At 51.3% G+C, this 27901-nt stretch overlaps 13 protein-coding genes across 13 annotated transcripts; 6 read left to right on the top strand and 7 right to left on the bottom strand.

Annotated features, from left to right (window-relative positions):
- Positions 1-225: 225 nt before the first annotated feature.
- N7515_005972 (uncharacterized protein) lies at positions 226-1523 on the top strand (the record flags this gene model as incomplete). The annotated part of the gene is made up of 3 exons (XM_056666716.1): positions 226-348; positions 416-761; positions 811-1523. The coding sequence occupies 3 exons, from the start codon at positions 226-228 to the stop codon at positions 1521-1523; spliced, it is 1182 nt and encodes a 393-aa protein (XP_056520312.1).
- Positions 1524-2085: 562 nt separating this feature from the next.
- Positions 2086-4311, bottom strand: N7515_005973 (coronin; the record flags this gene model as incomplete). Its single annotated transcript, XM_056666717.1, has 9 exons — positions 2086-2265; positions 2325-3057; positions 3108-3569; positions 3622-3725; positions 3776-3824; positions 3882-4024; positions 4092-4151; positions 4201-4229; positions 4278-4311. 9 exons carry the CDS (start codon positions 4309-4311, stop codon positions 2086-2088), a joined length of 1794 nt encoding a protein of 597 aa, XP_056520313.1.
- A 621-nt stretch (positions 4312-4932) lies between these two features.
- Positions 4933-7906, top strand: N7515_005974 (putative kinesin family protein (KlpA); the record flags this gene model as incomplete). Its single annotated transcript, XM_056666718.1, has 4 exons — positions 4933-4950; positions 5007-6057; positions 6112-7676; positions 7730-7906. The coding sequence occupies 4 exons, from the start codon at positions 4933-4935 to the stop codon at positions 7904-7906; spliced, it is 2811 nt and encodes a 936-aa protein (XP_056520314.1).
- Positions 7907-8163: 257 nt separating this feature from the next.
- Positions 8164-9063, bottom strand: N7515_005975 (alpha/beta fold hydrolase; the record flags this gene model as incomplete). Its single annotated transcript, XM_056666719.1, has 1 exon — positions 8164-9063. One exon carries the CDS (start codon positions 9061-9063, stop codon positions 8164-8166), a length of 900 nt encoding a protein of 299 aa, XP_056520315.1.
- A 152-nt stretch (positions 9064-9215) lies between these two features.
- On the bottom strand, positions 9216-10857 carry N7515_005976 (translation initiation factor eIF-2B subunit family protein; the record flags this gene model as incomplete). The annotated part of the gene is made up of 2 exons (XM_056666720.1): positions 9216-10677; positions 10736-10857. The coding sequence occupies 2 exons, from the start codon at positions 10855-10857 to the stop codon at positions 9216-9218; spliced, it is 1584 nt and encodes a 527-aa protein (XP_056520316.1).
- Positions 10858-11163: 306 nt separating this feature from the next.
- N7515_005977 (GFA family protein) lies at positions 11164-11741 on the top strand (the record flags this gene model as incomplete). The annotated part of the gene is made up of 4 exons (XM_056666721.1): positions 11164-11271; positions 11321-11482; positions 11537-11657; positions 11710-11741. The coding sequence occupies 4 exons, from the start codon at positions 11164-11166 to the stop codon at positions 11739-11741; spliced, it is 423 nt and encodes a 140-aa protein (XP_056520317.1).
- Positions 11742-11803: 62 nt separating this feature from the next.
- Positions 11804-12514, bottom strand: N7515_005978 (phosphoribulokinase/uridine kinase family protein; the record flags this gene model as incomplete). The annotated part of the gene is made up of 1 exon (XM_056666722.1): positions 11804-12514. The coding sequence occupies one exon, from the start codon at positions 12512-12514 to the stop codon at positions 11804-11806; it is 711 nt and encodes a 236-aa protein (XP_056520318.1).
- A 1551-nt stretch (positions 12515-14065) lies between these two features.
- Positions 14066-14695, top strand: N7515_005979 (uncharacterized protein; the record flags this gene model as incomplete). Its single annotated transcript, XM_056666723.1, has 2 exons — positions 14066-14296; positions 14354-14695. The coding sequence occupies 2 exons, from the start codon at positions 14066-14068 to the stop codon at positions 14693-14695; spliced, it is 573 nt and encodes a 190-aa protein (XP_056520319.1).
- A 909-nt stretch (positions 14696-15604) lies between these two features.
- On the bottom strand, positions 15605-16599 carry N7515_005980 (RTA1 domain-containing protein; the record flags this gene model as incomplete). Its single annotated transcript, XM_056666724.1, has 3 exons — positions 15605-16080; positions 16146-16394; positions 16446-16599. 3 exons carry the CDS (start codon positions 16597-16599, stop codon positions 15605-15607), a joined length of 879 nt encoding a protein of 292 aa, XP_056520320.1.
- A 751-nt stretch (positions 16600-17350) lies between these two features.
- On the top strand, positions 17351-18349 carry N7515_005981 (RTA1 domain-containing protein; the record flags this gene model as incomplete). The annotated part of the gene is made up of 3 exons (XM_056666725.1): positions 17351-17498; positions 17562-17810; positions 17880-18349. 3 exons carry the CDS (start codon positions 17351-17353, stop codon positions 18347-18349), a joined length of 867 nt encoding a protein of 288 aa, XP_056520321.1.
- Positions 18350-18998: 649 nt separating this feature from the next.
- N7515_005982 (RNA-directed DNA polymerase from transposon X-element) lies at positions 18999-19469 on the bottom strand (the record flags this gene model as incomplete). The annotated part of the gene is made up of 1 exon (XM_056666726.1): positions 18999-19469. The coding sequence occupies one exon, from the start codon at positions 19467-19469 to the stop codon at positions 18999-19001; it is 471 nt and encodes a 156-aa protein (XP_056520322.1).
- A 2672-nt stretch (positions 19470-22141) lies between these two features.
- On the top strand, positions 22142-23944 carry eng2 (putative GPI anchored endo-1,3(4)-beta-glucanase; the record flags this gene model as incomplete). The annotated part of the gene is made up of 1 exon (XM_056666727.1): positions 22142-23944. The coding sequence occupies one exon, from the start codon at positions 22142-22144 to the stop codon at positions 23942-23944; it is 1803 nt and encodes a 600-aa protein (XP_056520323.1).
- A 241-nt stretch (positions 23945-24185) lies between these two features.
- N7515_005984 (uncharacterized protein) lies at positions 24186-27498 on the bottom strand (the record flags this gene model as incomplete). The annotated part of the gene is made up of 4 exons (XM_056666728.1): positions 24186-25316; positions 25371-26394; positions 26447-27186; positions 27241-27498. The coding sequence occupies 4 exons, from the start codon at positions 27496-27498 to the stop codon at positions 24186-24188; spliced, it is 3153 nt and encodes a 1050-aa protein (XP_056520324.1).
- Between the last annotated feature and the right edge of the window lie 403 nt (positions 27499-27901).

Below are 27901 nucleotides of genomic sequence, written 5' to 3' on the forward strand. Positions count from 1 at the left end.
CTGCGCCTTGGTGGACGCCAGAGTGCCGGGAGACTCACCGACTCTGTATTGATGTGATCATGTGGGTCAATTTTACATCAGCATCGGAGTGGATTCTGTCGGAGGTGTGCCCTAAAGCCGACTATACAGTCTATAATGATACCTAAGCATTCATCGCTATATATTCTTTACGTAGTCCTCCACGTGTAGTCGTATCCCTTGTAAGTTGTCATAACGTCCGAGGTCATGACATCCTCAATGCAGCCTCTATCCGCCCAGCTAACCGATGAGTTCCCTGAAGGTGGCTACGGCTGGGTATGCGTGGTCTCTGTATTCCTGATCAACGCTCATACCTGGGGTATCAATGGAGTATGTCTCCCCTTTGGCTGCAATTACTGATTAGCCCGTCTCAGGTCTGGATGCTAATTTTCAATAGGCATTCGGGGTCATTCTTTCATTCTACATTTCAGAAAACGAGTTCCCAGGCACCTCATTCCTCGTCTATGCAGCCGTAAGCGGCCTCAGCATCTCCTGCGCGCTATTGATCGCACCAATAGTCACATACCTCACTCCGGTCCTTCCCAATCGCACATTGATTATCCTAGGTGCCTTCCTCGTGTCCGCCTCTCTAATCGGCGCATCATTTACCACGCAAAGCTGGCAACTGTGGCTCAGCCAGGGCATCTGCTATCGACTCGGCATGGGCTGCCTCTTTATTAGCACAGTTGGCATAGCAAATGGCTGGTTCAAAGGGAGCCGTGGAATCGACAACGGCATTCCATGTAGCCGCAGGTTCCGGGACAGGTGGGCTTATATATTCTCTTGCAACAGACCGCATGATCGAACAGTTGGGCTTCCGCTGGGCGTTCCGTGTCCTCGGAATTGTCTCGCTCACTGTGAATCTCGTGGCTGGCCTGCTTGTTCGTGAGTTCCCAGGACTTCCACGCAACAAAGGCGGAGGCTTCGGGTGCGCCACCTTCCGACAGCCAACATTCATTCTATTTCTCACCTGGGGCTTCTTCGGCCTCTTCAGTTATGTCTCCATGCTATTCAGCCTAGCCAGCGACGCGCAGGCTTTAGGGCTGGATTCCAATACGGGGAGCATCGCTAGCGCGCTTCTTAATCTGGGCCAGGCGTTTGGGCGGCCGCTGGTGGGTGCGCTTAGCGACCGATTCGGGAGGATCAAGGTGCCCGCGATTGCGTGCGGGTTGTGTGGGCTACTGTGCTTGGTTTTCTGGCCGTTCGCGACGAGCCCCGGGGCGCTTTTTGCGTTCTCACTACTGGCTGGGCTGGGCGCAGGAACGGTGTGGGCAGCTGCTGCGTCAGTCGCGGCAGAATTGGTGGAGTTGCCCCGGGTTCCTGGGGCGTTGACGGTGCTTTGGTTGGTACTTGTTTTCCCGGGGACGGTGGCGGAGGTTGTCGCATTGCGATTGAGACAGCATGAGGGGAGTGAGGCTACGCGAGGAGGTTATCTGCCGGTGCAGATGTTTGTGGGTGCAGGGTATTTGGCTGCGGCGGCCGCACTAGGGGGGTTGCCCTGTTAAGCCCGGTTCTTGCCAAGAAAGAGAGACGAGGGACTGTAGTACTTGATACTGGATACTTGGCACCTTATTACGCGGCTTCATGGTATACCGGACTTAGTAACTACATCAATACGGCGAGGGCAACAGGAAAATGCAATACAAATGAACAGAACTGTCAAGAATCCATTCCACCTACCTATTCATTCCATGTGCCCGGACATCTTCCCAATAGTCCATGGAATGACTGAACATAGCCCGTGATTGACAATGGAAGCACATGGCTCTTTAGTTGATTGAAAGGTACCTAGGCTCTCGGCTCCAACCTAACATACGAGGGCCGGGGATACATCGCAGGTAAGATGCTTGGTTACTGAACAGACATGTTATCGAAGACTTGATTTTAAAGGGACAATGCATTGACAATTCCGCTAAAAGAAACAAAAAGACTTATTCACACATTGCACCTTTCCATATGTGAAACAACCTATGATACCAATATGGAGCACGACCTCCCAACGTACCTAGACAAAATGAGACTAACCTCATAGCAGTTTCCGGTGACCCAAAATAGAAATAGGAACATCTAATTCAGCTTGGCTTTTAATGCCTCGATCTCAGCGGTCAGCGTTTGCATTTGCTGGGCCTGAGATGCAATGGTCTTGGTCTGCTCAGCGATCAGGCTCTTGATCTCGTCGATGTCGCTCTTAGGAATGGAAGTGGGTGGTGAAGCGGATCCGGTAGCGGGAGAGGGGGCAATAGAGGACTGGGAGAGTTAGTGACTGAAATTTCACGAATGGAGTGACCGATGATAGGAAAACTTACAGTCACAGTAGGCTGAGGCTTGGCCTCAACCTCCTTTGGCCTTATGGGACTGCTGACTTTGGGAGAGGGTTGTTCCGCCGGGACAGATCGAGTGGGACGCTCGACGGGCTTGGGAACCTCCTCGAAGCTCGAATCGTCATCGTCTGACGCGCTGGCCTCCTCTTCACCATCGGCGAACTTGTTCACCATGGCGGCCATTGAAGCTCCCTGCTCCTTCATCGATGGGGCGGGGCGCGCAATAGGGGTGGGTTCTGCGACGGGTTCGGGGGCAGCCTTGGAGGGAGTAGGCTTAGGAGTCTCCTTGGGAGCCTCGACTGGCTTGGGTACCTCCTCGGCTTTGGGCGCAGGGGCATCGATGGAACCAGTCGGCCTGTCCTCCACTCCTGTCACCTCCTTGATACCCTCGCCCTCGAAGAGGCTGGCCATGGAGATCTTGGGAGGAAGAGCCTCCTTGCCATTCAGCCATTCGGATGAGGACATGGCTGGGGCGAGACCGGTGGTCGGCGGATAGATGTCGTCCTGGAAGGTCTCAGAGCGCCGGGGGACGATGAAGGAAACGGGTTCGATGTATTGATCATTGACGGTCTTGTAGGCACGAGCAACTTCGTTCTCGTGCATGTTCACGCCACGCTTGGGCATGAAGGCAACGCCGCGCTGGGGGTCTGCAGACTTGTGCTCGGAGAGGAACTCGAACTTGTCATTCTCAAGCTCAAAGTATCGGATGTTGCCGTCACTGCTGCGGGTTAGAAATGCAAAAGCAAGAAAGCTGGCCGTTTCACTCACCCTCGTCCAGCCAAGAACAGGCAGCTAGTTCCCTCGTCCCAGAAAGGCATGCAAACACCAGAGATGGAATCCAAGGTCTTGAAACCATTGACGGGTTCCCGCACGGCACGGATATCCCACAGCGCCAGCTGGCGGTCGCTCATCTTGGAGAAACCGGTAGTCGCAATGCGATCCCGCTCTCCCAACCATACAGCTCGGCTGTTCTTGGCACCGGTGTGGCCATTGGTCTCGTGTGCCGGACGCTCCTGTCGCACATCCCAGATGCGGAGCTTCTTGTCACGCGAGGTGGTGACCAATAGGGAGCCGTTGGCAGACCACGATTGCGACTGCACAATGTCGCCGATGTTCAGCGTAAGCTTCGGTGCGCCAGCTTCGATATCCCAGATCTTGACGGTATAATCGCCCGAGGCCGTGGCCAGCACGTTCTCTGCCGCGGGGTTGAAGAGCACGTGGCCGATCTTCCTGCAGGGAGGGGTAAGCGCGGAGCGATAACGATTTTCGTGGTCGAACTTACTTAGGGTGACCACTCAATTTGCCAATAGGCGCGAGATCTTGGATGTCGTCGGAGTTGACATCAGGCCGCACCGTGAAGTTCTCGGGGACTCGCCAGAGGAGCACCTGCAATCGGTCAGTCGCAACACCGATCGAAGTAGCTTGTGCCACTATACCTTTCCGTCATCAGATCCCGAGGCAATCAAGTCGTCATTGAAAGGATTCCTGTATGTTCTCAGAAAACTGTCCGTGCGAAGGCTGCCTAGTATTCGAATCACTTACCAGTCGGTGTCCAAAACGACGGCAGTGTGGCCGCGACACAATGGGATGCGCTCGGGCAGCTTGCCTCGTTCCTCGAGAGGGATAATCGCGAAGGCTCCACCACCACCTGCTTCCCAATTGACGGCGATGTGCTTCGGGTTGACCTAGATACACCGTCAGACCGGGTTCACCGGCTCAACCGTCAGGGGTGTCGCGAAAGGTAAGACGTACCTTGAGGAGATTGGTATCCCAGGCATTTCGGGAGACTCGAAGGTTATCGTAACATTGATCCTGCAAAGTCAGAATGATAGTCGAGAATCTAGGAGGTAGGCGGATTTACCTTTCTCGTCGATCGCCCAAAGACGTGGCCTGTATTGGTGAGCGGGAGGCGCAAGCGGGACTACAGACAGAACTCACGATATTTGGAGGAACGAACAAAACGGCCGGACATTGTGACCAAGTGTTCAAACGAAAAAGGGCAAACGAAATACTGAAGAAAGGAAAAAGGAGGAGAGGGACAAGTTTACGGGGTTGGAGAAGCTCAAGCAACGGGGCTACTGGGGCCGGTGTTTCGGGAATCCGAGTGGAGGCAGAGGTGCCCCACGAAATGCCGACCGCTTCAGCAATAAACTTGGGAACAAAGGCCTCGATCACGGGAATTGTTTAGTATTCTTGTATTCTACATAATCTGATCGTTTGGAGTAGACTTCTTCAATTCACTTGGAGCCATTCGTGCAGTGTATCAATCTGCTCACGTGACATTTTGCAATACCCCGTGGTAATACGAATACGAAGGTGTTAACTCCTTTCCTATTCCGGACTAGTCCCATATACCCGCCTGAGTCAGCAATTCTTTGTTTACTTTGCATTTCCGTCCCTCCAGAAACCAGTTTGCGATCATCTAAAGCTCCAACCCGGACCCTCCATTGGCATGTCATCTACTTGCTTCTTCTACAAGTCAGTCGCCAACGTTTAGACCTAGCGGCCAATACATACAGTGGCTGGACGTGAGCTCGTTATTCTCGCCCGGGTACTCTATTCGCCGGTAACCTGGCGATCAACACAACCAACGATGGAGGAGGAAAACGTGGTAAGCATCCCACATTGACCTCGCAGCACATGGGATCATAACTGACTCTTTTAAAGCCTAGAACCAGGTCATCTACTCGTATGCGCTTACCACAGGCTGGCGCTGGCCTACGCGAGATGAGTTCCGCGACAACCAACTCGCGCTCTGGCCTCATGCAGCCCGGTACAATCGCGAACAAGGCCATGAGCATGTCGCGTATGGAAGACCCAGAACCCATTGCGCATCATGAACTGACCTCGTCCGAAGCGACCCGTCCGAAAACCGCAAATCCGGAGACGAAGAGACCCGGATCCGTCAGCCGACAGGCTAGCACCACAACCACCACAACACGGACGCATACCCGCGGGAACTCATACGCATCATCGACCACAACCCGACCGACTGCACCTGCGACGCGCTCAATCACTGGTGGCTTTTCCTCCACTGTCGGCCCTGGCACCCGGCCACCGTCCGCTATGTCCCGCCCAGCATCGGCCATGTCTCGTCCTCAATCGTCCTTCAACAGTCGCAGACCCGTCGGCGCATCGATTCCTCGCGCAGCGAGCGCATTGGATACCCATATGGAAGACACGTCTCCCAGTATACTAGGAAAGCGAAAGGGTATGCCACAACTTTCTTTATCTCCTAGTCGTATTCCCTCTTGTCCATTTGCTCCCCCAGCACCGGACCATGATTGGGATGAACTCAGTGAATTTTCAGCACTCTCTGTATCGGAGAAGTCTGCCGCTAATGAGAGTTCTTCCAATCCATCATCTATCACCCTGTTGCCCAGTACCCCGTCTCGCAATGTGTCGAGTGCCACCACCCCAGGACCACCTGGTTATGTGCAGCGCTCATTCTCCTCTACGCTGTTTGCCACCCCTGCTTTACCCAACAGGACTCCATCAGCTTCTCCAAGGCGTTCTGCCAAGAAATCCTCTCATCCTGCGTTTTTGACCAAAGGTTCTTCGATCCGCAGTTTTAACAATAATACAGGACCAGAATGGGATCAAGAAACTCGCGAGAAGAACATAGAGGGGCTGATGCAAACGCTGATGGCCCAAATGAACCAGCATGGCGAACAAAGCTCCAGTCTGAAGGAAACCGTGGAGTTCTTCAAGGCAAGAGGTAAGTTGTGTTGGAGAAGAGCGACCTCCACATCATACTAATCATTATATCTAGCCACTGAACTCGAGCGCTCTCGCGACGAATTAAAGGAAAGCAACCTTATGCAGCGTGTGGAGCTGGACTCTCTGCGAAGCCAGTTGGAGACAGCGGAGCAGGCGCTCAAAGACGCCAAGCGAGATCAAGAGATCGCCATGGACGATCTCGAGCGGCGCCAGCGGATCGAAATGGATTCTGTCCAACAGAAAGGTGAAAGAGAAATTGTTTCTATTACTGCCCGGCACCAAGAGGAGATTAGCGATCTCAAACGACAGTTTGCCCGTGAAATTGAAGACGAGAAAGCAGCCAGAGTCAGAGCTCTTGGCCAACTAACTTCTCAGTCGGCACTGGACATCCAAAAATCCCAGATTGAATTGGAGCGCAAGGACCGGGAGATCGGAACAATGCGCGATGAGATACAAAGCCTGAAGGGGGCCCTGGATCGTGAACGGAGGAGTGTCCAGGAACTTAAACTCAACCTGGACACAACTGCAAGCAACAGCGTTACGCTGGAGTCCTCAATTCGTGCCCTCAAGGCGAGAATTGAGTTCCTTGAAAGTGGACGAGAGGAACAGTCCAAGTCCTTCGAGCGGTGCAATCAGCAAATGATGGATGCATTCGCCCAGACAGAAGAGATAAGGGAGAAGCTGCGCAGAGAAGAGACGCTGCGGCGCAAACTTCATAATCAGGTGCAGGAGCTCAAAGGCAACATCCGTGTCTTCTGCCGAGTTCGCCCTTCGCTCAAAAGTGAACCTGCTTCTGACCTCACTCTCATGCAATATCCAGATGAGGCCGACGATGCAAAGGAGATTAATATCCTCGGCCCTGAAGAGAAGAGCAGCCTCGGAACCGTCACCCGCAAGAACAACACATTTTCCTTTGATCGCGTCTTCAGCCCGTCCACTCAGAATGCCGAGGTTTTCGATGAGATCAGCCAGCTTGTTCAGAGTGCCCTGGACGGATATAATGTTTGCATTTTCTGTTATGGCCAGACCGGCAGTGGCAAGACGCACACAATGTCCTCGGCCGATGGCATGATTCCTCGAGCTGTTCACCAAATTTACGAGACCGCGCAAGGCCTGGAGGAGAAGGGTTGGCGGTACACCATGGCCGGCAACTTTGTCGAAGTCTACAACGAAAACCTCAATGACCTTTTGGGTAATCCAGACGAATTGGACAAGAAGAAGCATGAGATTCGTCATGACATGCAGCGGGGCAAGACCACCATCACGGACATCACAACCGTCAATTTGGACTCCCCCGAGATGGTTGAGTCTATTCTCAAGAATGCAGACGCCAACCGCTCTGTTGCCGCGACCAAGGCCAACGAGCGCTCATCTCGTTCTCACTCCGTATTCATTCTCAAGCTCACAGGCGAGAACCACATAACCGGCGAACGCAGCGAAGGTACACTGAACCTGGTCGACTTGGCCGGAAGTGAACGTCTGAGCCACAGTGGAGCGACCGGCGAGCGTCTGAAAGAGACTCAAAATATTAACCGTAGTCTGAGTTCACTGGGTGATGTGATCTCAGCTCTTGGACAAGGCAAAGATGGCGGTCATATCCCATACCGAAACAGCAAGGTTTGTCTTCCTTCTCAGCCTATTTCCTGTCACATTATTAACCAACTCTCTAGCTTACCTATCTGCTACAATTCTCTTTGGGCGGAAACTCCAAGACACTGATGTTTGTCATGGTCAGCCCGCTCCAGGCTCACATGTCGGAGACCCTGACCAGCTTGAAGTTCGCCACCAAAGTACACAACACCCACATCGGCACTGCGAAGCGACAAGCACGTGTTCGTGATTCCTGATTATGATGATATCTCTCCCCTTTCTTAATTGCATATATTGTGCTGTTTCTTTTCTTCTGCGATGGGTAGGGGTCTTTAACGATCCTGTCCTCTACCCTGGCGTCTCGTCCGGATCCTGGATATTTCCTTCTCTCAAACCCCTTTGGAGACATTTGGTCCTTCCCTAGCGTGTGATTTACTTGTATGGACATGCACAGTAGCAAGCTCTCAATGTTTCTATTCTGTTTGGATTACATTGCTAGAGATTATGGCTAGTTTTATTCCTTTTCAATGAATTTACGGATATCAAGTATCGTCTCATCCCTCTTCTCAATCCAAGGAAAATGCCCACAACCATCATAACAAATGAATTCCGCATCTGGAATTCCCTCCATCGTCTTTTCCGCAATCCCAATCCCACATATCATATCCTCCCTCCCAAATATCATAAGCGTCTTCGCCCTCACATTCCCCAATCCCTCAACCATCCCCCCGGACTTCCTATCACATCTCCCCTGAGCCTCATAACACCAAACCGACAACTTCTTTCTCCCAATACCTTTCAGTAACTCCGGTACATATCCCGGATCAAAGAAATACAAAGGCCACATAGCACGAACAGACTCCGTAAATTCCTCATCAGACCCAGTCTGTTTCCCGGACATACTATCCCACGCATCCTGGTATCGATCATCGATTCTAGTAGCTTGAATCTGTAATAATCTCTTATCTTGAACACCGACCAGCTGGTGGTCGAGTAGAATCAGCTTACACACTCGACTGGGATACATCTGCGCATATCCGAGTGCAATGGCTCCGCCGTTGGAATGGCCCAGTAGGACGGGGTATTGTGATAACTGAAGGTGCTGGCGTAGGTCTTCTAGGTCGGAGGCGAGATCTAGACTGCTCATTTGTGTTGAGGGTGGTTTGGTTGTGCCGGCTGTTCCGCGTGGGTGGAAGAAGATCACTGTGTTGTTGGTTTGGGGGTTCCAGAGATCGTGGAGGCCGTGTTGGAGGTAGGGAGATCCTAGGCCCCAGCCCGGACATTGTATTACTATTATGTTGTGTGGTTCTTGTGGTGATGGGATGGTTGGACGGTGGATCACATATTCGAATGTGAGGCCTTTTGCTGGCGCATGGAAGGTGTGGGTTCCTGGTTGGAGTACGGACGAGTGCATTTGGATACTGCACTTTTGAGAGTAGGATCGACATCGGAGTAATGTCAGGACTCAGTTGGTACATGAAGTCTACGACAATATCGAAGTGTGACGTCATACAGGAGAGGAAGAACCATTAGAGGATCGAAGTGGATTGTGATAGTTGTCGATAACTAAAGGTCACCGAAATATCTGTCCGTTTTCAACTTTACCTGTTGGGCCTTCTCTTGAATGGCAGTGGGGTCCAAAGTCCCCTCTTCACAGACAAATCCATCGATGAGTTCAGCCGGAACCCATTCGAAGTAGGCATTTTTGACTTGGACTGTATAGTTGACTTCATCCAGAAGAGACACCTTGGCACCTTCAACAAGGGTCTTCACCCCTTTAAGACCACCGTGCAGCCAGCAGCCTACAACTTCTTTGGGGTCATTCTCCTCGCGGCTATGATGGGTTTCCGCGCGAGGTTCTGCCACTTTCTCCAATTCACTGAGGACCAAGACTTTGCTGGTTGGACAGACATGCTTAGCACTAAGCACAGCTGGCAATGATCCGGTTTTGTTGCTGACTGAACCTAAGTGTGAGATTTCGTCTGCTCCAAGTAGGACAAAGTCTAGTCCCTTGCTGGCTAGCGCGGCAGATGCATCAGTGTGCAAGGTTAGTTCCAGCTGTCTCTTGGAAGACGGAGGGAATTTTGTCTGGAAGGCCGAGAGGATGGAAGATGCCATGTTGACACCTTCGCACAGTGGCCGGGACTCGAGCACCCGGATGTCCAGATTAGGAACCGGCAGGGATTCGAAGACATCTAGAATAGTATCCCGTATGGTGGAGCTGGCCGAGAATATGAGGATTGCGAGGGAGGGTGTAAGTGTCGACTCTGCTGTAGGCAGGAAGTTGGATTGGAGGTATGCCTCAAAGGATTGTTTGATGCGCAATGGCATCTCTTTCCGCTTGTAGATATGGTGATCGAGCAAGGTCAACAAGCGTTCCACTTTAGCACCACGGTCGAGATTCTGGGATATGATTTCTTCCATATCCGCCAGTAATCCCAGAAAAGCATTCAATGTAGCTGCTCCCATACTTTCCCGTCCATTCTTCCACAGATGCCATGCAGCCATGCGAGCAGTTTCCCACCATTTTGTATCGATATCGCCCTGCAACTGTGCAACGACGTCTCTGAAAGCCCTCAGCGCGATCGTAGTCATCTCGTGGGATCCGCTCTGGTGATCTGACCTCAGTTGTCCCATGCCTGCTATGAGTGCCTCGCTAGCGCTCTCGTTCATGTCATATTCAAACCAGACACGGCGCAAGCTATCTTGCAGATGTGGTACTCCACCTAGATTCTTCTCATCTTGAATGGTCTCAAGACTGTACCATTGCCAGCTTTCATGTTCCCAGTCAATTTGGATAGCTTGCTCTCCGCGACCACCCTCGTCGCCAGTTTTGAGTCGGAATAGAAATGGGAAGATAATCCATTCCCGTCCAACAGACGGGTCGCGGAAAGTATATGGCTTCCCTTGTCGCCACAGTTCAACTTCATCGACCGTGAGGGTCGTTTCTTCTTTGAGCTCGCGCCATGCTGCCGCCACTGCTGTTTCCTTGCTCCCTATGCTGCCTGAAATGGGAGCTAGACGATGCCTGGGAAGTCAATCAGTATGCAGATATTAGACAATGGCTGAGATTTGTGTGTACATACGGATATGTCCTGACCTTCTCGCTACGGCGAAACAGAGCGACTTTGAATTCTCCAGCGGTTGAGCAGATAAAGGAGGATACTACCGATCTCTCCTCTAACTTGCGCTCGCTTGAAGATGCCATATTTGGGGATAATGTTAATCGCCGGATATGGGAACTATGAACAGGTTGAAGTCGATCAGCAAACTTGGAGTTGGGGTTCGCCGCTGCCCGTCATCATCGCATCATCCTGCTTTGTTGGTTACCCACTGAATATTAATAATAAAGATTCATCCCCGTTGAACACTTTGAATATATTCATCACCACCTTAAGGCTTTAGGCTTATGACTACTCTCTTCCTTACGAAGCTATTCGCATTCAGGCCACTGACGTCACATATCACATTCACCCGAGTACCCCGAACAATATCAACATTTCAACCTCTCAAGATGCCCACTCACACAGGATCCTGCTTCTGTCGAAACATCGAATACGAGTTGCGACTCGATAAAGACGACGATGCTCGCACATCTGTCTGCCATTGCCGTAATTGCAAGGTATGCCACTGTGCTGGATCAACGGATTCTCTTGCTAACTGGCGAACAGAAAGCCTTCGGAACGAATTACGGCCTGACATCCAAAGTCCCAGTGAACGCATTCCATCTTACCAAAGGAACACCGAAGGAACATGTCGCGGATAATGGATCGGGATCGGCGATTCATCGGGAATTTTGTCAGAACTGCGGTAGCTTCATTCTAGAATACGGGGTATGTCAGGTCCACCAAACAAATGGCTTGGGGCGTTACTGAAAACATGAGCAGGACGCTGTCAAGGATCAATTCCGCTACATCTGTGTCGGGTCCTTAGATGACCCCGAAGCATTGCCTCCGAAGGGAGAGTTCTTCTGCAAGGATCGGGCGAGCTGGATGCCGGAAATTCCCAGTGAGTTCAGGACAGAAAGCTCGGTTATTGGACATCACTGACAAATATGCAGATGTCTTCCACAAGAAGGAAGTGAAGGAGTAAGCAACGAAATACCGAAACGACAAGTTTGCGGTCGTTCATTCACATAGTCTTAATCTTGTATCTTATGCACCATTCACATTCTTCACAACCATATCTGGAGGCAATAACTTCTCTCGAATCGAAACCCCATTCAAGAAATCATTGCTGTCCACCCGCCGATATCCATCTTCCAGCGTTTTCTCAATGCCAGCCCGTAGATGACGTTCAGCCAATCGGCACCTTGCTTCCAGCGGATCAGTATCAACAAACACTCGATAATCAACCAACTCCGCGAGCTCACGCCAGCCAGGATCATCAAGGAGTAGATAGTTGCCCTCGATGATAAGAATAGAGACATCGGGCGTGATAGCAATCCCATCTTCGACCGGATCCTTCACTTCATGGTCGAACGTCGGTGCGTAAATGACCTCTTCAGATGACCACTTTCCAGAATACGCATCTGCCAGAGGCGTCTCATCGGCCCAGGCACGCAGTCGACCGACAAAAGCCACAAACCGGCTCACGTCAAACGTCCACGGAGCACCGCGACGGACATACGCCTCTTTAGGATCGGGCAGTTGATTCAAAGCTGCCCGGGACAGATGGAAGCCATCCATGGACAGCAGGGCAGTGCGAGAGGTCGAGCTGTGGTTCAATTGACGCACTACTGCCTCGGCTGTCGTGGTCTTCCCTGAACCGGGGATGCCGGCGATGGCTACTAGGTAGCGGGATTTGGGATGAGCTGCGGCTTGGTTGCGGATGACATCCGCTAGTCGCCGGTACTCAGATTCCATCTGGGGGGTTCTAGTCAGTTTGTTTCATGTGAAGAGTTGTGGTTGGGATGTTTACCTTGGATCAATGACACATGGGAGATATCTTGCAGTGATGCAAACTCAACCACCACTTCGGCAAAATCAATTCATGTCGCGCCGCGAAAATCAAAGAGCAGCTGGAGCTAGATGTCAATTGAATGCTTGTGCAGGATCAACTTATGTATGTGTTGGTGGAGTATCGGGTCACAGTGTTCCGACGCAACTCTCTCGGTCTTGCGCCGACTCGGCGTTCTTCCTCAATCAGAGCTATGTACGGAGCTATGGTCTACGGGAGTCGATCAGTGTCCTTCTTGCTTGACGCCGATATCATTCGGAGCACATTTCTCCGGTGTTACATTGTTCATGGAATGGAGGTTGTACTTCCATCTTGGACCCTGACTGAATAAAGTGGGCTTCGATATATCCATTCTGTGTGGACTATTTCCATGTCATTGGCTATTTGAGCCATCATACCTATATGCGACGATGAATCTGAGATGAGATGCGATATGAAACGATCTAGATCAAGCGACGACGAGAGGAATACTCACACCGTGTGAGTCACACGGTCGCGTCTCTAGTCAAGACCTGACCAGAAATCGGTTCCAAATGGCTGACACTCGGCTTGTTCTTGCGGCGTTTCTGCTTAGGCTCCACATAGAAACATAAGAGCTGTTGCGACCAACAATAAGAGCACTGGGGCCTTGTATGGTCACAAGATACATAGTGATCACGACAAGTTTTGCAGTCGCCCGGACGGAGCTGATATGGCTTCTGCGCCAAATGCGGGGATTTAGCGCCCTCGAACGCCATGCCCCGCCATCCAGACCATAACCACTGCGAGACGCGACCGCAAAGCCCACGGGGTCTCTTCGCCTGGTGAGTAGATGTATCGCTAGGTGACTCGCCGTCGGCGGTGGGCATTTGGCTTGGTTCCCGTGGGAAATCCGGGTCTCTGTAGATCTCGTCAGAATCACCCTTGGGCCTTGGATGATCCACATGGTAGGCTCTCACTGGTAGTCCTGAGTCGTCATGGTGTGGTCTGCGTTCTCCGTTTACTGGAACTGCCACTGGAAGTATTGAATCATGGCAGCAGAAGTGGAGGTGAAGGTGAAGTGAGAACTAGGAAAGAAGCAAAGATTCGAGCTTCAGAGCAAACAAGTCATGCATCTCGCTTCTCGGACTCGCACAGTAGCAAATGATTTACCTTGATCACGCTATCCAACCAGGCAGCTTTAGAGGCTAGTCATGGGGGCCAAATAGGATGAGTGGCTGTCTTGGCCCTTCATGCTTTGAAATTATAGTGAGAGATGATCTTCCCTCAATCAGGAAAACGTCAGCCTCGTCAGGTGGCGTTCGGAGTTGTACAGATCGGAATCACGTTCCGCAAGATATCGTGGCGTGGAGAGTGGCCCAGAATGTCGTTATTATTGTGAACTTGCGCAACGTCATGATGGCTTCAGTGAAACAGAATACTCCTAAAAGAGAAAACAGATATTCGAGAGGAACTTCTCCCATAATAACCAAGCCAATATGGTCCGAGTAAGCGAGGCAATTGAAGACGATCATCGAAAGCTGGAGACTTACTACAACATTATCGTCAACTCCACAGACGAGGATGAGCAAACCCGTTATCAGAACCAGTTCACCTGGGAACTGGCTCGACACGCCGTCGCCGAAGAGCTGGTAGTCTTTCCAGCAATCGAGAAGTACGTCCCTGGAGGTTCAGCGAAGACCGACGACGACCGGCGCGAACATCACTCAGTGAGTGGTTGATCTTACCCCCTTCATAGGTTTCAATGGGATACTGATCTGGAGTAGATCAGAGAGATGCTCGATGTTTTCCAAGACCTGAATGCTTCTGACCCTAGTTTTATTCCTACTATTACCCTTTTGATGGAAGGTCTTGCTCGGCATATGCGAGACGAAGAAACGAACGATCTGGTGAGATTAGAGGAGTCGGTGACCTCCGAGGAGAGCGAGAAACTGGCTCAGTCTCTCAATCGCACCAAGATGTTCGTGCCCTCTCGCGCACATCCAAGTGATCCCGACAAGCCGATGTATGCGACTGCAGCTGGTCTACTTACCGCTCCCCTGGATCATCTGCAGGATATCTTTCGGAAGTGGCCAGAGGAGGACACCAATGAGCCGTGGATGGAGTAGATACTTGATGATAGAGGAATCTACGACGACGTACATATACAAAGGTCATTTCATTGGAACTAAATAATGGTAACAGGGTGTTCATTCCGCTACCCTGGATATTGTTCACGTTGACCGTGTTCTAGAAGCACATCTTTACTCTGATCATCCTTGTCGGAATCCCGCTTCGTCCTGGATAACCCCTAGTCAGCCACAGACTCCACGTTTCACCGATATTTTTCTCACCTTTCTGATTCTCTATTTTCACGGTCTTTATCATAATCCCTTGAAGCTGGAGGCTGACCCAGGCGATGTCGAGGTAGATCCCCGCCAAGCTCATCGTGAACAATATCTATCGCATGGTGCTTGGCCTGGGTAGACATTTTGGGGTTATGCACAATCCTATGGATGTCAATAACGTCGAACATGGAATCTGAGAGCTCGGAGTCTTACGATCCATAGCCACGCCTCGAGTTTACTTCGTCTTCGATAGAGAGATCATCGAGATCATTGCTGTCTCGTGTCCCAGACATTGCGCATTGACGTGGCTGATGAGAATAGAGCTTTCCCATAGAGAAAATCCTCGACCTCGCAAATATTGAAGACCTGCTACTGACTGTCAGGATAGACATCTTTGAAGAAGATAGAAATCACTGGAGAGGCGAAGTTATAGCGGCTCGAAGGACCGGGTTCGTAACGTCACACTACCATCACTATCGCCATCGGGCAGATGTCATGAGTGGAGCATCTCACCAAGACGTTAGAAAGCCCAGACTACACTATTCGGCTTGCTACAATATCCACGGAAGGTATCAGAAGCCAATCCCGAGCTTTAAGTCGAGAAGTATAGATAGGTCGCCACCAAAATTGAATCAGTAGGTGCCGAGAAAGATATTTCTATCGTATGCGATAACAGAGACTATGACATGCTCAATAAACATTGTTATATCTACCATGTCCCGTGTATCCAGTATATTGATCACGATTCAACATCTCCAGATCTGGGTCTTCCAGAGGTTTCTCATAGCCCGAAAGGATTCCGCTCGGATGGAACCAGTTGAAGAACAGACAACAAATGAACATCAGCATCGTATCGAAGACATAAATGAATGCCTCTTTGCTTTGGAGGAACCCGTCACTGCCCTGGACATATTCTGCCACTCTGTATATGGATCGGATCATCACCAGGGTGCTGGCGATATAGAGGACCATCATGTAGCGAGTCCAGCGAATTGAACTGTCTCCTACGGCATGCAGGGGTGTAGCTAACGTGCGGCGATGGAAGACCAAAGAGACAACAATGAAGAAGCCAAAAAATATGATCTGTACAAAGAGTCCGGCAACGATGATGTTGTTTCCGAGGTCGACTTTGGTCTTGTCCTTCGCTGTGGCTATGATACCGCCTCCTTGATGAACGGAGAAATATTAGTCTACTTTCATATGTCAAGATCAAACATGTGGTATAACATACCACCACTCTGCATCAGAAACGACAACACATCACCCGTCACAAATATCTTGGTTAACCATGATGGCCTGATAAGCGAACACGAGGCCCCGTTCAAGAGACGTATGATGCGGCCAAGGATCATGTATATAGAAGCAGCAAAGAACGCCGGTGCGAGAAGAAGCATCAAACTCTGGGCTATGTACGGCTTGGTCGTCCAATCCGGCGATTCCTCTGCGCTGACATACCGCGCTAGATATCCAAACGCTTCAACTTTGCAAGAATTAGCGTGATACTAGTAACGAGAATAGAGGGGGTACATACAGGAACCGCCGATGACGAAGGGTATGAAATACCAGGCTCGGCTTCGACCCAATTGCCAGAGGTGTATCGCAGTGGTGAGGCCGAAGACTGTTGCAAACGCGATTGCAGCTCCAGCCGATGGATCATAGTGGTACAGCTTGAATTCTTCAGTCATAGCGAGGTAGAATGGTTGCCAGAAGATCGAAACAAAGGGTTGGGCGATCACAGCTCGTGAGGTTGGAACAAGATATGTCGGCGACGCTGTTCAAGGTGTGAGATCTGGAATGACTCGTATTGTATTTCCCAGGAGAAAAGTGGCCTCGAGCTGCTCTACTTATAAGGTATGAAGAAAAAAACATATTCAAAATTTGATCGTTCCATGGAGCTAGGTCATTTCAACAATCGGCGCATTCTGTGTCGATATCTCTCTGCCTAGGATAGCTCCACAATTGGAGAGTCATTTGCAACGGTGGATGCTTATATGAAAAACTAAACTTGTTTGGTATAAGGATACGAGCATTTGAGAAGAGCGAGAGGTTCCACAATAGCTGTAATTCAGTCTCTACTCTCTCCACTACCTACTATGGGTCTTTCGTCCAATCAGAGGCGCCGTAGATCGCCCAAAAGAGGCAACAAAACGAGTACGAGGCCGGGAGGCCCTACTTTGCACTTGCGACTAGCACACCTGTACTTATTCGTAGCATATTTTGTCCTCAATCTCTGATCGACAGACTTTTCCGTGAAACTTCCTATATTGGAGCGAGGAACGAGATACGAGAAACACCAATAGTGGATCTGCAACAGGATAGGCATACACGAAAATCTCGACTAGAGAGGAAGATCTCTCTCAAGACCAGAATTATAAATGCCATACTCTGCCCTTAAAGATGGGTATCTTTTATTCTCCAACCCTTCCTCATTAAACAATGGCCTGGACATTCTACTACTATACCCCGTCCGGCCCAGCTGCGGGCATTTTCGTCGGGCTGTTTGGCTTAAGCACTGTCTTGCACTTCTACCAGCTTCTTCGAACGCGGACATGGTTCATGATTCCATTCTTAATTGGTGGAGCCAGTGAGTAATCTTCGCATCTTGAGAATGGGGTGGATGTTGTCTAACGTTATTACCTCTTGCCAGTGGAAACAATCGGTTACGTCGGTCGTCTATTATCATCGATCGAGGCGCCAGAGTACACGAAAGGTCCATACATCATGCAGAGCGCACTTATCTTAATTGCACCTGCATTTCTCGCAGCAAGTGTCTATATGACGCTCGGGCGAATTATCCATATGGTTGACGGGGAGAAGTGCTCCTTGATCAAACTAAGATGGTTGACCAAACTCTTTGTGACGGGCGATGTGTTGTCATTCCTGATGCAGGCTTCTGGTTAGTTTTTCCCATTTATTGCTCTACGTACATTATGGCGTCTACAATAGAAGGCTAATACTTTGGTAGGAGCTGGTCTCATGGTCAAGGACACGACGAACCCATCAACTGGCGAACACATCATCATCGGCGGTCTGTTCGTACAGATTATATTCTTCGGATTTTTCATCATCAGCGCAGTGATCTTTCAATATCGTATCACGAGGAGTCCCTCGGGGAGGTCTATTGAGCTGGCGAGTCTCTGGCGCCGGCATTTGACTGCATTGTACATCACCGGTGGCTTGATCCTGGTCCGATCGATCATTCGCGTCGTGGAGTATATTCAAGGGTATGACGGATACCTGATGAGAGAGGAAGTGTTTATATATGTTTTTGACGGCTTGATGATGTTTGTGGCGGTGCTGGTTCTTCACTATGTCCACCCGAGTGAGATTAACTGCCTCATTGGCCGCGGTGATCGATACTCTGAGAAGATTTTCAAGATGCGCAAGTTCGTTCCTGCGTCAGCACTGGAAATGAGTGAGCCGATACGAGCTTAGTACAACCCAGACCAGACATTTCGACTGCTGAATACGGGTACTCCAGATTCGCAGTTATGCCCGGGGGATCAGCTGGTTTCGTTGCCAGGGAAATGGCGTTGTTGGCTTCTCAGAGAGTGTTCCACCTGGTTTGGTACCAGATGCAACGGCTATATCACATTCATGATATATGAGGTGTTCAACTATGGTGTTTCCATCCCTTTGTGTCTCGGCGCGGGCGCGCTCTTTTTTTTTTTTTTTTTTCCTTCCCTTCTCCTTTTCCTTTGGTAGTGTACGGAGTAGTGTAAAAGGCCTGCCTACCTTGGGCAGGTCTCATGTACAACTCCGTCACCCTTAGTAGGGTGGCGAAGTCCCCTGGCGACAGACTCCTAAGATAAGCGAGGGCCTGTTCCCTCCCCGACGGGGGGGGTGGGCGGCCTCTTGGGCCATTCCAGGAACGTTCGCTGTGCCATATGGCACAGTGCGATATGTTCCGGTGTCTTGTTCCTGCCGCATTTGCAGGAGCAATTCGCGTCCTCGTTTTGAGGCGGCGATGGTACGATTGAAAGTCCCCGTGCGTGGAGCGGATGGCGAGCCAGCGGTGTAATACTGGTCTGGAGAGCTTGAGGTGACCAAGCTCTTTGACTTTGTACTCTAAGTGGTCTCCTCATCACAATGGGCCTTTCTGAACTGTCAGGAGGCAATAGATACCCGTGGAGTCGGCGTCCGCTGGGCGCCAGGCCACATGAGTATCGAAGGCAACGAAGCGTCGGACCGGCTCGCGGCAGCCGGCACATGGAACTGGACGGGCTTGAAGCGCTACTGAGAGCTTCCCCACGCTGGCCATCCACCACTCTTGCTGTTGCGCCTTCTTCATGTCGCGGAAAAGCGACCCAATGCCACTGACCGTTGGTAGCGCTTCAGGCCCGTCCAGTTCCATGTCCGCGCCGGCTGCCACGAGCCGATCCGACGCTTCGTCGCCTTCAATACTAATGTGGCCTGGCGCCCAGCGGACGCCGACTCCATGGGTATCTATTGCCTGCTGACAGTTCAGAAAGGCCCATTGTGATGAGGTGGGGGCGGTCTCTCGAATGCACCAGATCACCGAGGTGCTGTCAACGCATAGCCAGATTTTTGGCATGCATGCCTGGGCGGCGGCTAGTGCAATGGCATGTTCCAGTCCGCGCCACGCGCCGATGGCCTCCGCGTCGAATACATGGAGATGCTGCAGACTGCCCCGGCTCCAGGAGCGACTTGAGCTCCGCCCCTATAAAGGGCGTATCCGTAGCCGACCTTGTGTCGTGGCAGGCAGGATCGACTGCCAGTTAAGGAAGTCGAGCCTGCCTGACATGGACATACTAGTATGCAGTGACGGCTCGGAGCGGCGAGACCATGTAAAGCGAGCGAAATCAAGTTAATGTGAATATCATCATCATCGCCCCATAGTGACACGCGCCGCATCTAATCTGGTGTTTGATTCTGTGGCAAACCCTTCATCTTAGACACTAATATAGGAGCTACGCAGGTCACATAGTACCGAAGACATACACGGTAAGCATTGCCACCGACACTATTGCCATGTGGCAATGAACACAGAGGGAGTTACGGTCAGACCAAGAGACGGAAGCAGGGCACGGCAGGAGGCCACTGGGCGAGAAGCACCACCGTGCGAATGAACGTGCTACAGCTGCACTTGTTAAGGGACTGACGGGATGGTCCCCCACGGCAGAACTGGAATGGCCAGCGCCAAATCGGCCGCATTCACGTCGTGTACCCTCGTCATGGACTCATGGTGATGTCTATTAATGATTCCTTTGATACTCTGAGTGGTCTCCCCATGCGCGGTACCACGCTGAGAGCTTTTCCACGCTGGCCGTCGACACTCTTGCTGCTACGACTTCCCCATGTCCCGGAATGGGGAGCAATTCCATTGGCTGTTGGTTGAACATGACGGGCCTGAAGCGCAACCAATAGTCAGTTGCATTGGGTCGCTATTCCGCGACATGAGGAAGGCCCAGCAGCAAGAGCGGTGACCTTGACGATAGTGAGGAGCCGGCGAAAATAACAGACATCACCATGATGTGGATAAACGACGTGAATAGGGCGGATATGACGCTGGTCGTGCCACTTCTGCCGTCGGCATCCGCTTGGCTCTCTTGCCAAGGAGACCCCAGTCTCTTGGGCGTGTGGAAGGGTACTCGTCCTTGTTAGTGATGCGCTGGGCTTTCACAGCGGTCACCCTCACGTTTCCGGAGTCCACTCCATCGGGTCGTACACTTCATCTGCTGGGGGGTGACTCGTCGCGGTGCTTGGGAGGGCCGTCTAGGACTTACCCATCTCATCTGTTACACGCGGCAGGAAGCAACTGGTCGAGAAGCACCACCGTGCAAATAACGGTAAAGCAAAAGTGAGAGTGAAAAGAAGGGGTAGACGGCAGGAGCAGGGGCAAGCGGTCAACAAAACAGGCGAATGAGCGTACGGCGAAACTGGAGAAAAATTGAAGGGGTAGACGGCAGAACGGCCAGTAAGCGGTGAATAAGCGGTGAAAGGGAAGACGGACGAATGAGATCATTTCAAGGGCGCCCTCGATGCCTGAGGCATAATACATGTGCAAATTGTGTGAATTTTCAGCCAAGACGAGTTTGCAGTAGAAGAGAGGTTTATCTTCAATATCATACTGTAGTCTGTGTACAATGAGGTTTCCCTAATGATGATTTCCCTGCGTTGCGTTGTGCTGTTCACATTCCTCCGATCGGCCGGAATGCCCGAGACCCCCTGCAAAAGGCGGTGGATGTCCAACTCACCGCCCAGTTCTTTCAGCGAATCAGGGGGCAACCTGATTTGGTTTATAGATCTCGCAGAATTCTTGGATCATGTGATAAGGTCTGAGGGCACTGAGATAACGGAGATCAAGTGGGGATTAACTTAGCGTACGGAGTATTTGAACAACAAATGAGAACAACTCACTCTGGTTAAGCCTATCAAATCACAAATGCTACCTCTTCACAGAGTCTAGACTTTCTATGCGCCAAAAGACGCCAAGAGGAAGAGATTGACATGCTACTCAATAGGCTAAGCGGAGACCGCAGCCTCTCAGGGACCGCGTCAACTCCATAACATTGTCATCACGAGGAATGTGAGCATCAGGACAACGCGGGCCTCGCGATGAAGAAGACACCTCAATGAGATGCATTATGCATACATCTCTCTGTCCTTTTAGGTTGCCATTCATCGCGTTATGATTTATCTCTTTCAATCATGCTAATCCCCCTGTTTCACTGTTTGTTTGGCGTTGCGCCTCTAGCGGGCTTGCAGGTTTCAGGTTGACACGCACCCACTTATAACCGCCGTGACAGCGACTAATCGACCCTTTGTGTTGATCGACCTATCGTCGTCTGAAGAATGGATCTTCAAGGTGGACTTGAAGTCCTGGCCTAGAACGCCACGGGAATATTTGAGCAGCCTATCGCGGGACTTCATGACAAGATGGCAGTCAAAGGACTTAACCATCGGTGAATTTTCACTGGACGAACTGGTGGACCTAATGGATCCTCGGACTCCATTGCTGGATTTAGGATAAAGGAAACTGAGCTACGGGCGAACAAAAGATATTTGGGTCAAATACCTCCCACTGTTACTTCGACACGTTCGACACGATTCACATTCTTTTCTCCTTGTTGACAACTGGATTGTCAGTCTTTCTTTTCGTCATTTTTCAATATCAGTTGCATTCTGTCCCTTCCTCTTCTCATCTTTACCGTCTATACTACCGCCACCATAATCATCCGGTGTTATACGTTTCCCACAGACAAGATGGTTTCTTCGTCACGTTCATTGAGCGCTGGATCGCTCATGCTCGCTTTGTTAGCTTCTCCCGTGGCCGCTGCAAGTTACTCCCTGGTGGAGAACTGGCAAGGGAAGAATTTCCTGGATTACTTCAATTTCCACGTTGGCACCGACCCAACGCATGGTTTCGTCAACTATCTTGACAAGGAGTCTGCCGAACGCGCAGGTCTTGTCAAGCTCACCGATTCGGGCAGTGTATATCTAGGAGTCGACCATGTCACCAAGCTAGATCCCCACGGCAATAAGGGCCGTGACTCGGTGCGTATCGGCAGCAAGAAGTACTACGACAAGTCCTTGGTCATTGCCGATATTGCCCACATGCCTGGTAGTGTCTGCGGTACTTGGCCTGCCTTCTGGTCCGTTGGCAAGGAGTGGCCCCAGGACGGAGAGATTGATATCATTGAAGGTGTCAATCTGCAAGATCACAATGAAATTGTCATGCACACCGCCGGTACATGCAGTTTGACGGACACGGATATGACAGGTGTTGTCAACGCCACCGGTTGTGGTACGGATCTGGGCACCGTTGGCTGTGTAATTGAAGGTCAGCAAGGAAGCTACGGTACATCGTTCAACAAACAACAGGGTGGTGTGTATGCGCTCGAGTGGACCGCCGACTTCCTCAAGATCTGGTACTTCCCCCGGCACGCGATCCCACCTTCCATCACCGGCGGCAAGCCCGATGTCACCAAGTTCGGTACCCCGATGGCCTTGGTGGAAGAATCATGCGATGTTGCCAATGCATTCAAGGAACAGTCTTTCATTTTCGACGTTACCTTCTGCGGTGATTGGGCTGGCGGTGTCTTTGGTAGCTCGGGCTGCCCCATGACCGACACAGATTCCTTCCAGAGCTGCCACAATTATGTCGCCAACCATCCGGCAGAGTACGAACAGTCCTACTGGGAAATCAACTCGGTCAAGATCTACCAGGCCGGTGTGAAGGGTATTTCTTCTCCTGCTTCGGAGCCCAAGCCTGCTCACCCCAAACCCGCTGAACCCAAGCCTGCTACGACTGATGCTGCTCCTGCCAACACCCACCCTGAGACCCACGCCACTCACGCCACCCACCACACCGTGCTCTCAGTTTCTTCCAACGAAATTGGCACTGCTGCGATCATCCAGGGAATGCCTACAACGACAACTGCCCCTACAACCGCCCCTGCGACTGCTCATGGCCCCGAAGCTACTGCCGAAAACCTCAACACCCAAGCAGCGGAGCTACCTCCTCCCAAGAAGACTCGGACCGTAACCGCTGTCGTCACCGCAACAGAGACAATCTGTCCCATGGCCGAAGAGTCTTCTCTTCTTGCCGCCCACACTTCCGCAAAACCTATCCCAGCGCCGATCCACACGCACGTACAGGCACACCCCTCTGCAGCTCCTGTCGCCCCTCCCTCCGGCGTCGACGCTGTCCCAGCTAGCAATGATCAGGGTAGGGTAGACACCCACCCCCAGCCGGCTGCTCCTGTCGCTACGCATGGCACAGCCGTGCCAACTTCCGCGGCTGCCGAAGACTTCGGTAATTCATGGGCGGCGCCTCCTGCGACTCCCACTGCTGTGGTTTCCACGGTCCCATATGATGCCTCTAAGGCCTCTAAGGCCCTCATTCCTGCACCGACCAGTGTCTTGCCTGAGTCTGCCACGTCCGCTCCATCTCCGGTCTCCGTTCCTAGCGCTACATTTGGCCCTAGCTTCACCGGAGCCGCTGATCGGCTGTCGCTGAGCGTCTCTGCTCTCTTCTTTGGATTCTTTGTTGCTGTTCTGCTCTGAACAGGGGTGTTAATTGATTGGATTCTGTGTGCGAATTTGGCGTGGAATTTTGTGTCTTTTTCTTTGTATAGTTGGCCCTAGAGATGGCCGTAGACATCTGTGAGAGTCCCTTTGATGCAGTCGTCCTTCAAAAAGGAATACTTAGATAGTGGAATTGACCAAACAATCGTTCAATTTCTAAAGCCCAATATTTACAATCGCCTGTATACAAAAACTCCAGTGATCGAATTCAAATGCAATCTCAAGTCCACCTCTCCAACCAATCTCGCGCATAACATCCCAAAATCCCATCCTCAATAATCCTCAATCTCCCATCGCGCAAAGTCACACTATCCCTCTCAGCCTTCTCGGTAACAAACCTCTTGGGTCCCAAAGTCTTCCCCCCATACATAGTCTCATAATGCTGAATGAGTTTAACCGCCGGATTAACACCCTCCTCACCTCTCCCCTCACTCCTCCTTAGTCTCACCAACCACTCCTCAAAAGCAACAGTCTCAAAACAAAACCCACTTTCCCTCAGCTTAGCAAGCAAATCCTCCCACGCGAATTCCCTAGAATTCCACAAATTGAAAATCGAGTCATCAATCACATCACTCACAACCGAGCCAGACGCACAACTATACGTTTCCGGCTTAGTACATTTCGCCGCAATCTCCAGAACCGCCACTGCCAGCTTGTCAACGGGCAGCCAAGAGCAAGTCTGCGGCGACAATGCCGGCAACGCACCGAGCGTCAGCGCCGAGCGAATCATCAGCGGCAGTGCCTCGGAGTCATTCCAAAGCCCCCTTTTCGAGTGGCCCGAGACCTGTCCGATACGCAGGGAGTACGCTCTTGCGCCGATTTTTCGGGCGTTACTGACGATCCGTTCGCCGACCAGCTTGGACTGGCCGTAGCCCATGTAGGCGCTGTCTAGACTGAGTGGTTCTTCGGGGATGGATGGTGATTTGGAGGCAAGGGCTGTGGATATTGAGGAGCAGAACAGCAGGACGGCGGGCTCGCGTCTGTGGACTGAGAGGGAGAATTGGATTAAGTTGTGGAGGCCGTGGATGTGGGGGGAGAATTGGGGGAGGGGGAGGTTGAAGTTCACGGGCCAGGCTGTGTGGATTATTAGGGAGGTTGTTGTCAGCATATGCGTTATTGTGCTTTCGTCGAGAGAGAGGCCGAAGTCTGGTTCGTCGAGACGGCTGTTGAAGGCGTGGATTTTGGTTTTTTGGTCTGGGGAGATGTGGAGGTCCTTGGAAATGAGGGTGTCGAGGATTGCTTGCAGTGGGTTATCGCGTCGGGTGAGGCAGTAGACTGTTGTGATGGTGCTGTCGTTGAGGAGCTCATATAGGATGTGAGCGCCGATTGACCCTGTTGCTCCTGTCAACAGCTTTGGTGTGTTAGCGTTCTGTTTTGAGATTTGGGGAGAGGGTTGTTGACTTACCACGCTCTTCTGGGTTGAGGAGGTATGTGGTTGGGGGATATGTCTGTCGAAGAAGGAGTACTTCTCAATCATGGCTGTCATGAGAGATGTATCATTCGCGGGATTTTCAAGAATTTTCTCATCTTGCAATGCATAGATGGACCGAGCGAGTTGGGATATAGACCCCGTCCCAAATATGACGTTAGGGCCGGGTATCTGGTCAGAGCCGAACTTGAAATGCTGAAGAATGAGACGGCGGAAGTGTATCGCCTTCAGACTATCAACACCCTCGGTGAAGAAATCAGCGTCAACGCCAGAGATGGGTAGGTCAAGTTCTTGGTGGGCCAGTTGAAGAAGTACACGCTCAGTCTCAACAACGTTAAGCTCAAGGTTACCGGTGACATGTTCCTCTTTATTGTACAAGCTTTCAATGAGATCACCGTACTCCTGATACACCTGTGCCCGGATCATAGACCCTTTGTCTGTCCGAGGGAACTTGGCATCATGCGGCAAGATAGCGACCAGGTTGCGGGCAATTTGAGAAAATGCCTCTGCTCGGGAATTTGCTTCTTGGATAGTCGGCCAGACCAAATTAAGGTATTGGTTATCCGTTAGATGATCGGCTTGAGCGTCATGTGCTCGGAAGATCAGAAGCCCCGGAGCAGCCTTGCCCACTCCAACTACCACTGCATCATGGATCAAAGGGTGTTGTTTGATATGACCCTCGATAGGCAGTGGTAGAACCTTCTCGCCGTTGACGAGATTGATGCGGTCGTCCAGTCTTGACATGTATTTCCATCGTCCCGGAATGGTAGGATGAGGAGAGAAGACATCTTTGGAATGGAAGGATCCTGGTGGGTCATTGGAGTTCGAGGTCGTGAGCGCTGGATGACCAGCAAGATAAACACACTCGTAAAGTGAGTCTGACTCGGAGACAGGTTTCATCCAGATATATGGTAGGATATTGTCAAAGAATCGCAAATAGTTCCAATGAGGGTCACCTTTTGGACGGGATATTGACTCGGCAACGAGGCCAGCCTCAGTACTGAGTTTTATTAGACCTTGGAAACATCATCCATAGAAGCTGGTGTACTCACAGTCCGAATGAACCTCCAAAATGCACTCCTTCACTGACTAGGCGATCACCTAGCTCGTCGGGACATGGTGCACCTCCGTAGGTGACCAGCTTGCATTCCCGTAGAGCCCTTATGCCGCGAGGGTCATCGATCAAGATTTGAAGCATATATGGGACCGCTGCTACGGACTCCGGTCTCGCTTCTTCCAGAGCAGTGACAACGGAATCTGCGGTCAAGGGCAGGGCCGCATTCCACATGTAGGCGGTCTTTCTCATCCACATCGCTTGTAATGCGGTGGACAGTCCATGAAGGTGATACCATGGCAAGGGGTTAAATGTTGTGAGTCCGGGACCTCGCAGAGGATGTGTCATGAGGGCTTTATGCGTGAGGAACAGTGGTTTCGGGATGCCTGTTGATCCCGATGAATGAAGAATCAATGCAATCTTTGCTGGGCTCCGATTTTGATGTAGAACAAGGAACGATGACTCCGTCTTCTTGTATGACGAGCCCGAGAGCATTGGGCGGCAGCTCACTAATTTCCGGCGGAGAATCTCGCCCAACGTAGAGCGGGTGTTAGGGGAGTTGCCATAGATGATTGTCTCGCAGTTTACTGTTTCCAGCAATGATACGCACGCTTCGCCTGAAAGCCTTGGTGAAAGCATCATGACAGTGTAGCCTAGTCGGCTCAGGGCGAAAAATGTGACGACCATGTTAAGGTCTGATAGCGTGAGAAGTGCCACGATGGATCCATCTCGTGTTGGCTAGATAGAATTTGTTAGAACATCTGCAATCAATGGAGGTTTTTCCAGACTTACCTGCTTGAATCCGTCATCCATGAGCATTGTGACAGCCTGGTTGATCATGCTGTCCAAGTCTTGCCCGGTATAGTAATCATAAGAAGCTGGATCCTTCTCAGAACTAGGGTAGGCAAGAATTGGATGCTGAACAAAGTCCGCAGCCCGTAAGCGGATCAAGTCATCAAGGACTTGAAGCGGTCCAAACTTTCGAACCAACGGGTCGATGGTGCTGGAGGATCCAGCCTGTGATGTCTGGCCATCGCGTTGGATACCCATCGTGAGGAAAAGAGATGTATTTCCAGAATGAGGAGAAGAGTGCCACGGTAGCGGGATGCTTCTCGTATGGCATCGAGGATTAAGTACTCTTCCAGGAACCTACTGTGTATGTGCAAACCAACGCCCCTCCGATTGACCCTTGCTACCGAATTAGCCTGTACTGACTGCATTCGGGATGCCCGGGATGACAACGTCCTTCCGCATGAGGAACGATAGACATATCGAAACGAGTTCGGCCCAGTAGCAAACTGACTAGATCAGTTTCCATGCTGTGATGAACGTGCAGGTGTCAAGTTTCAGTCCCCGCGAATTGGACAGTTGGCGGCCCCGTGGATCCCGCGAACGTTCGGGAATAGTGCAATGCACTGCACAAGCAGCATTTCGAAGCGAAAAGCATTGATAT

The sequence above is a fragment of the Penicillium bovifimosum genome, assembly GCF_028826915.1.
Source record: "Penicillium bovifimosum strain IBT 22155 chromosome Unknown utg000005l_segment0_segment0, whole genome shotgun sequence".
NCBI lineage: Eukaryota > Fungi > Ascomycota > Eurotiomycetes > Eurotiales > Aspergillaceae > Penicillium > Penicillium bovifimosum.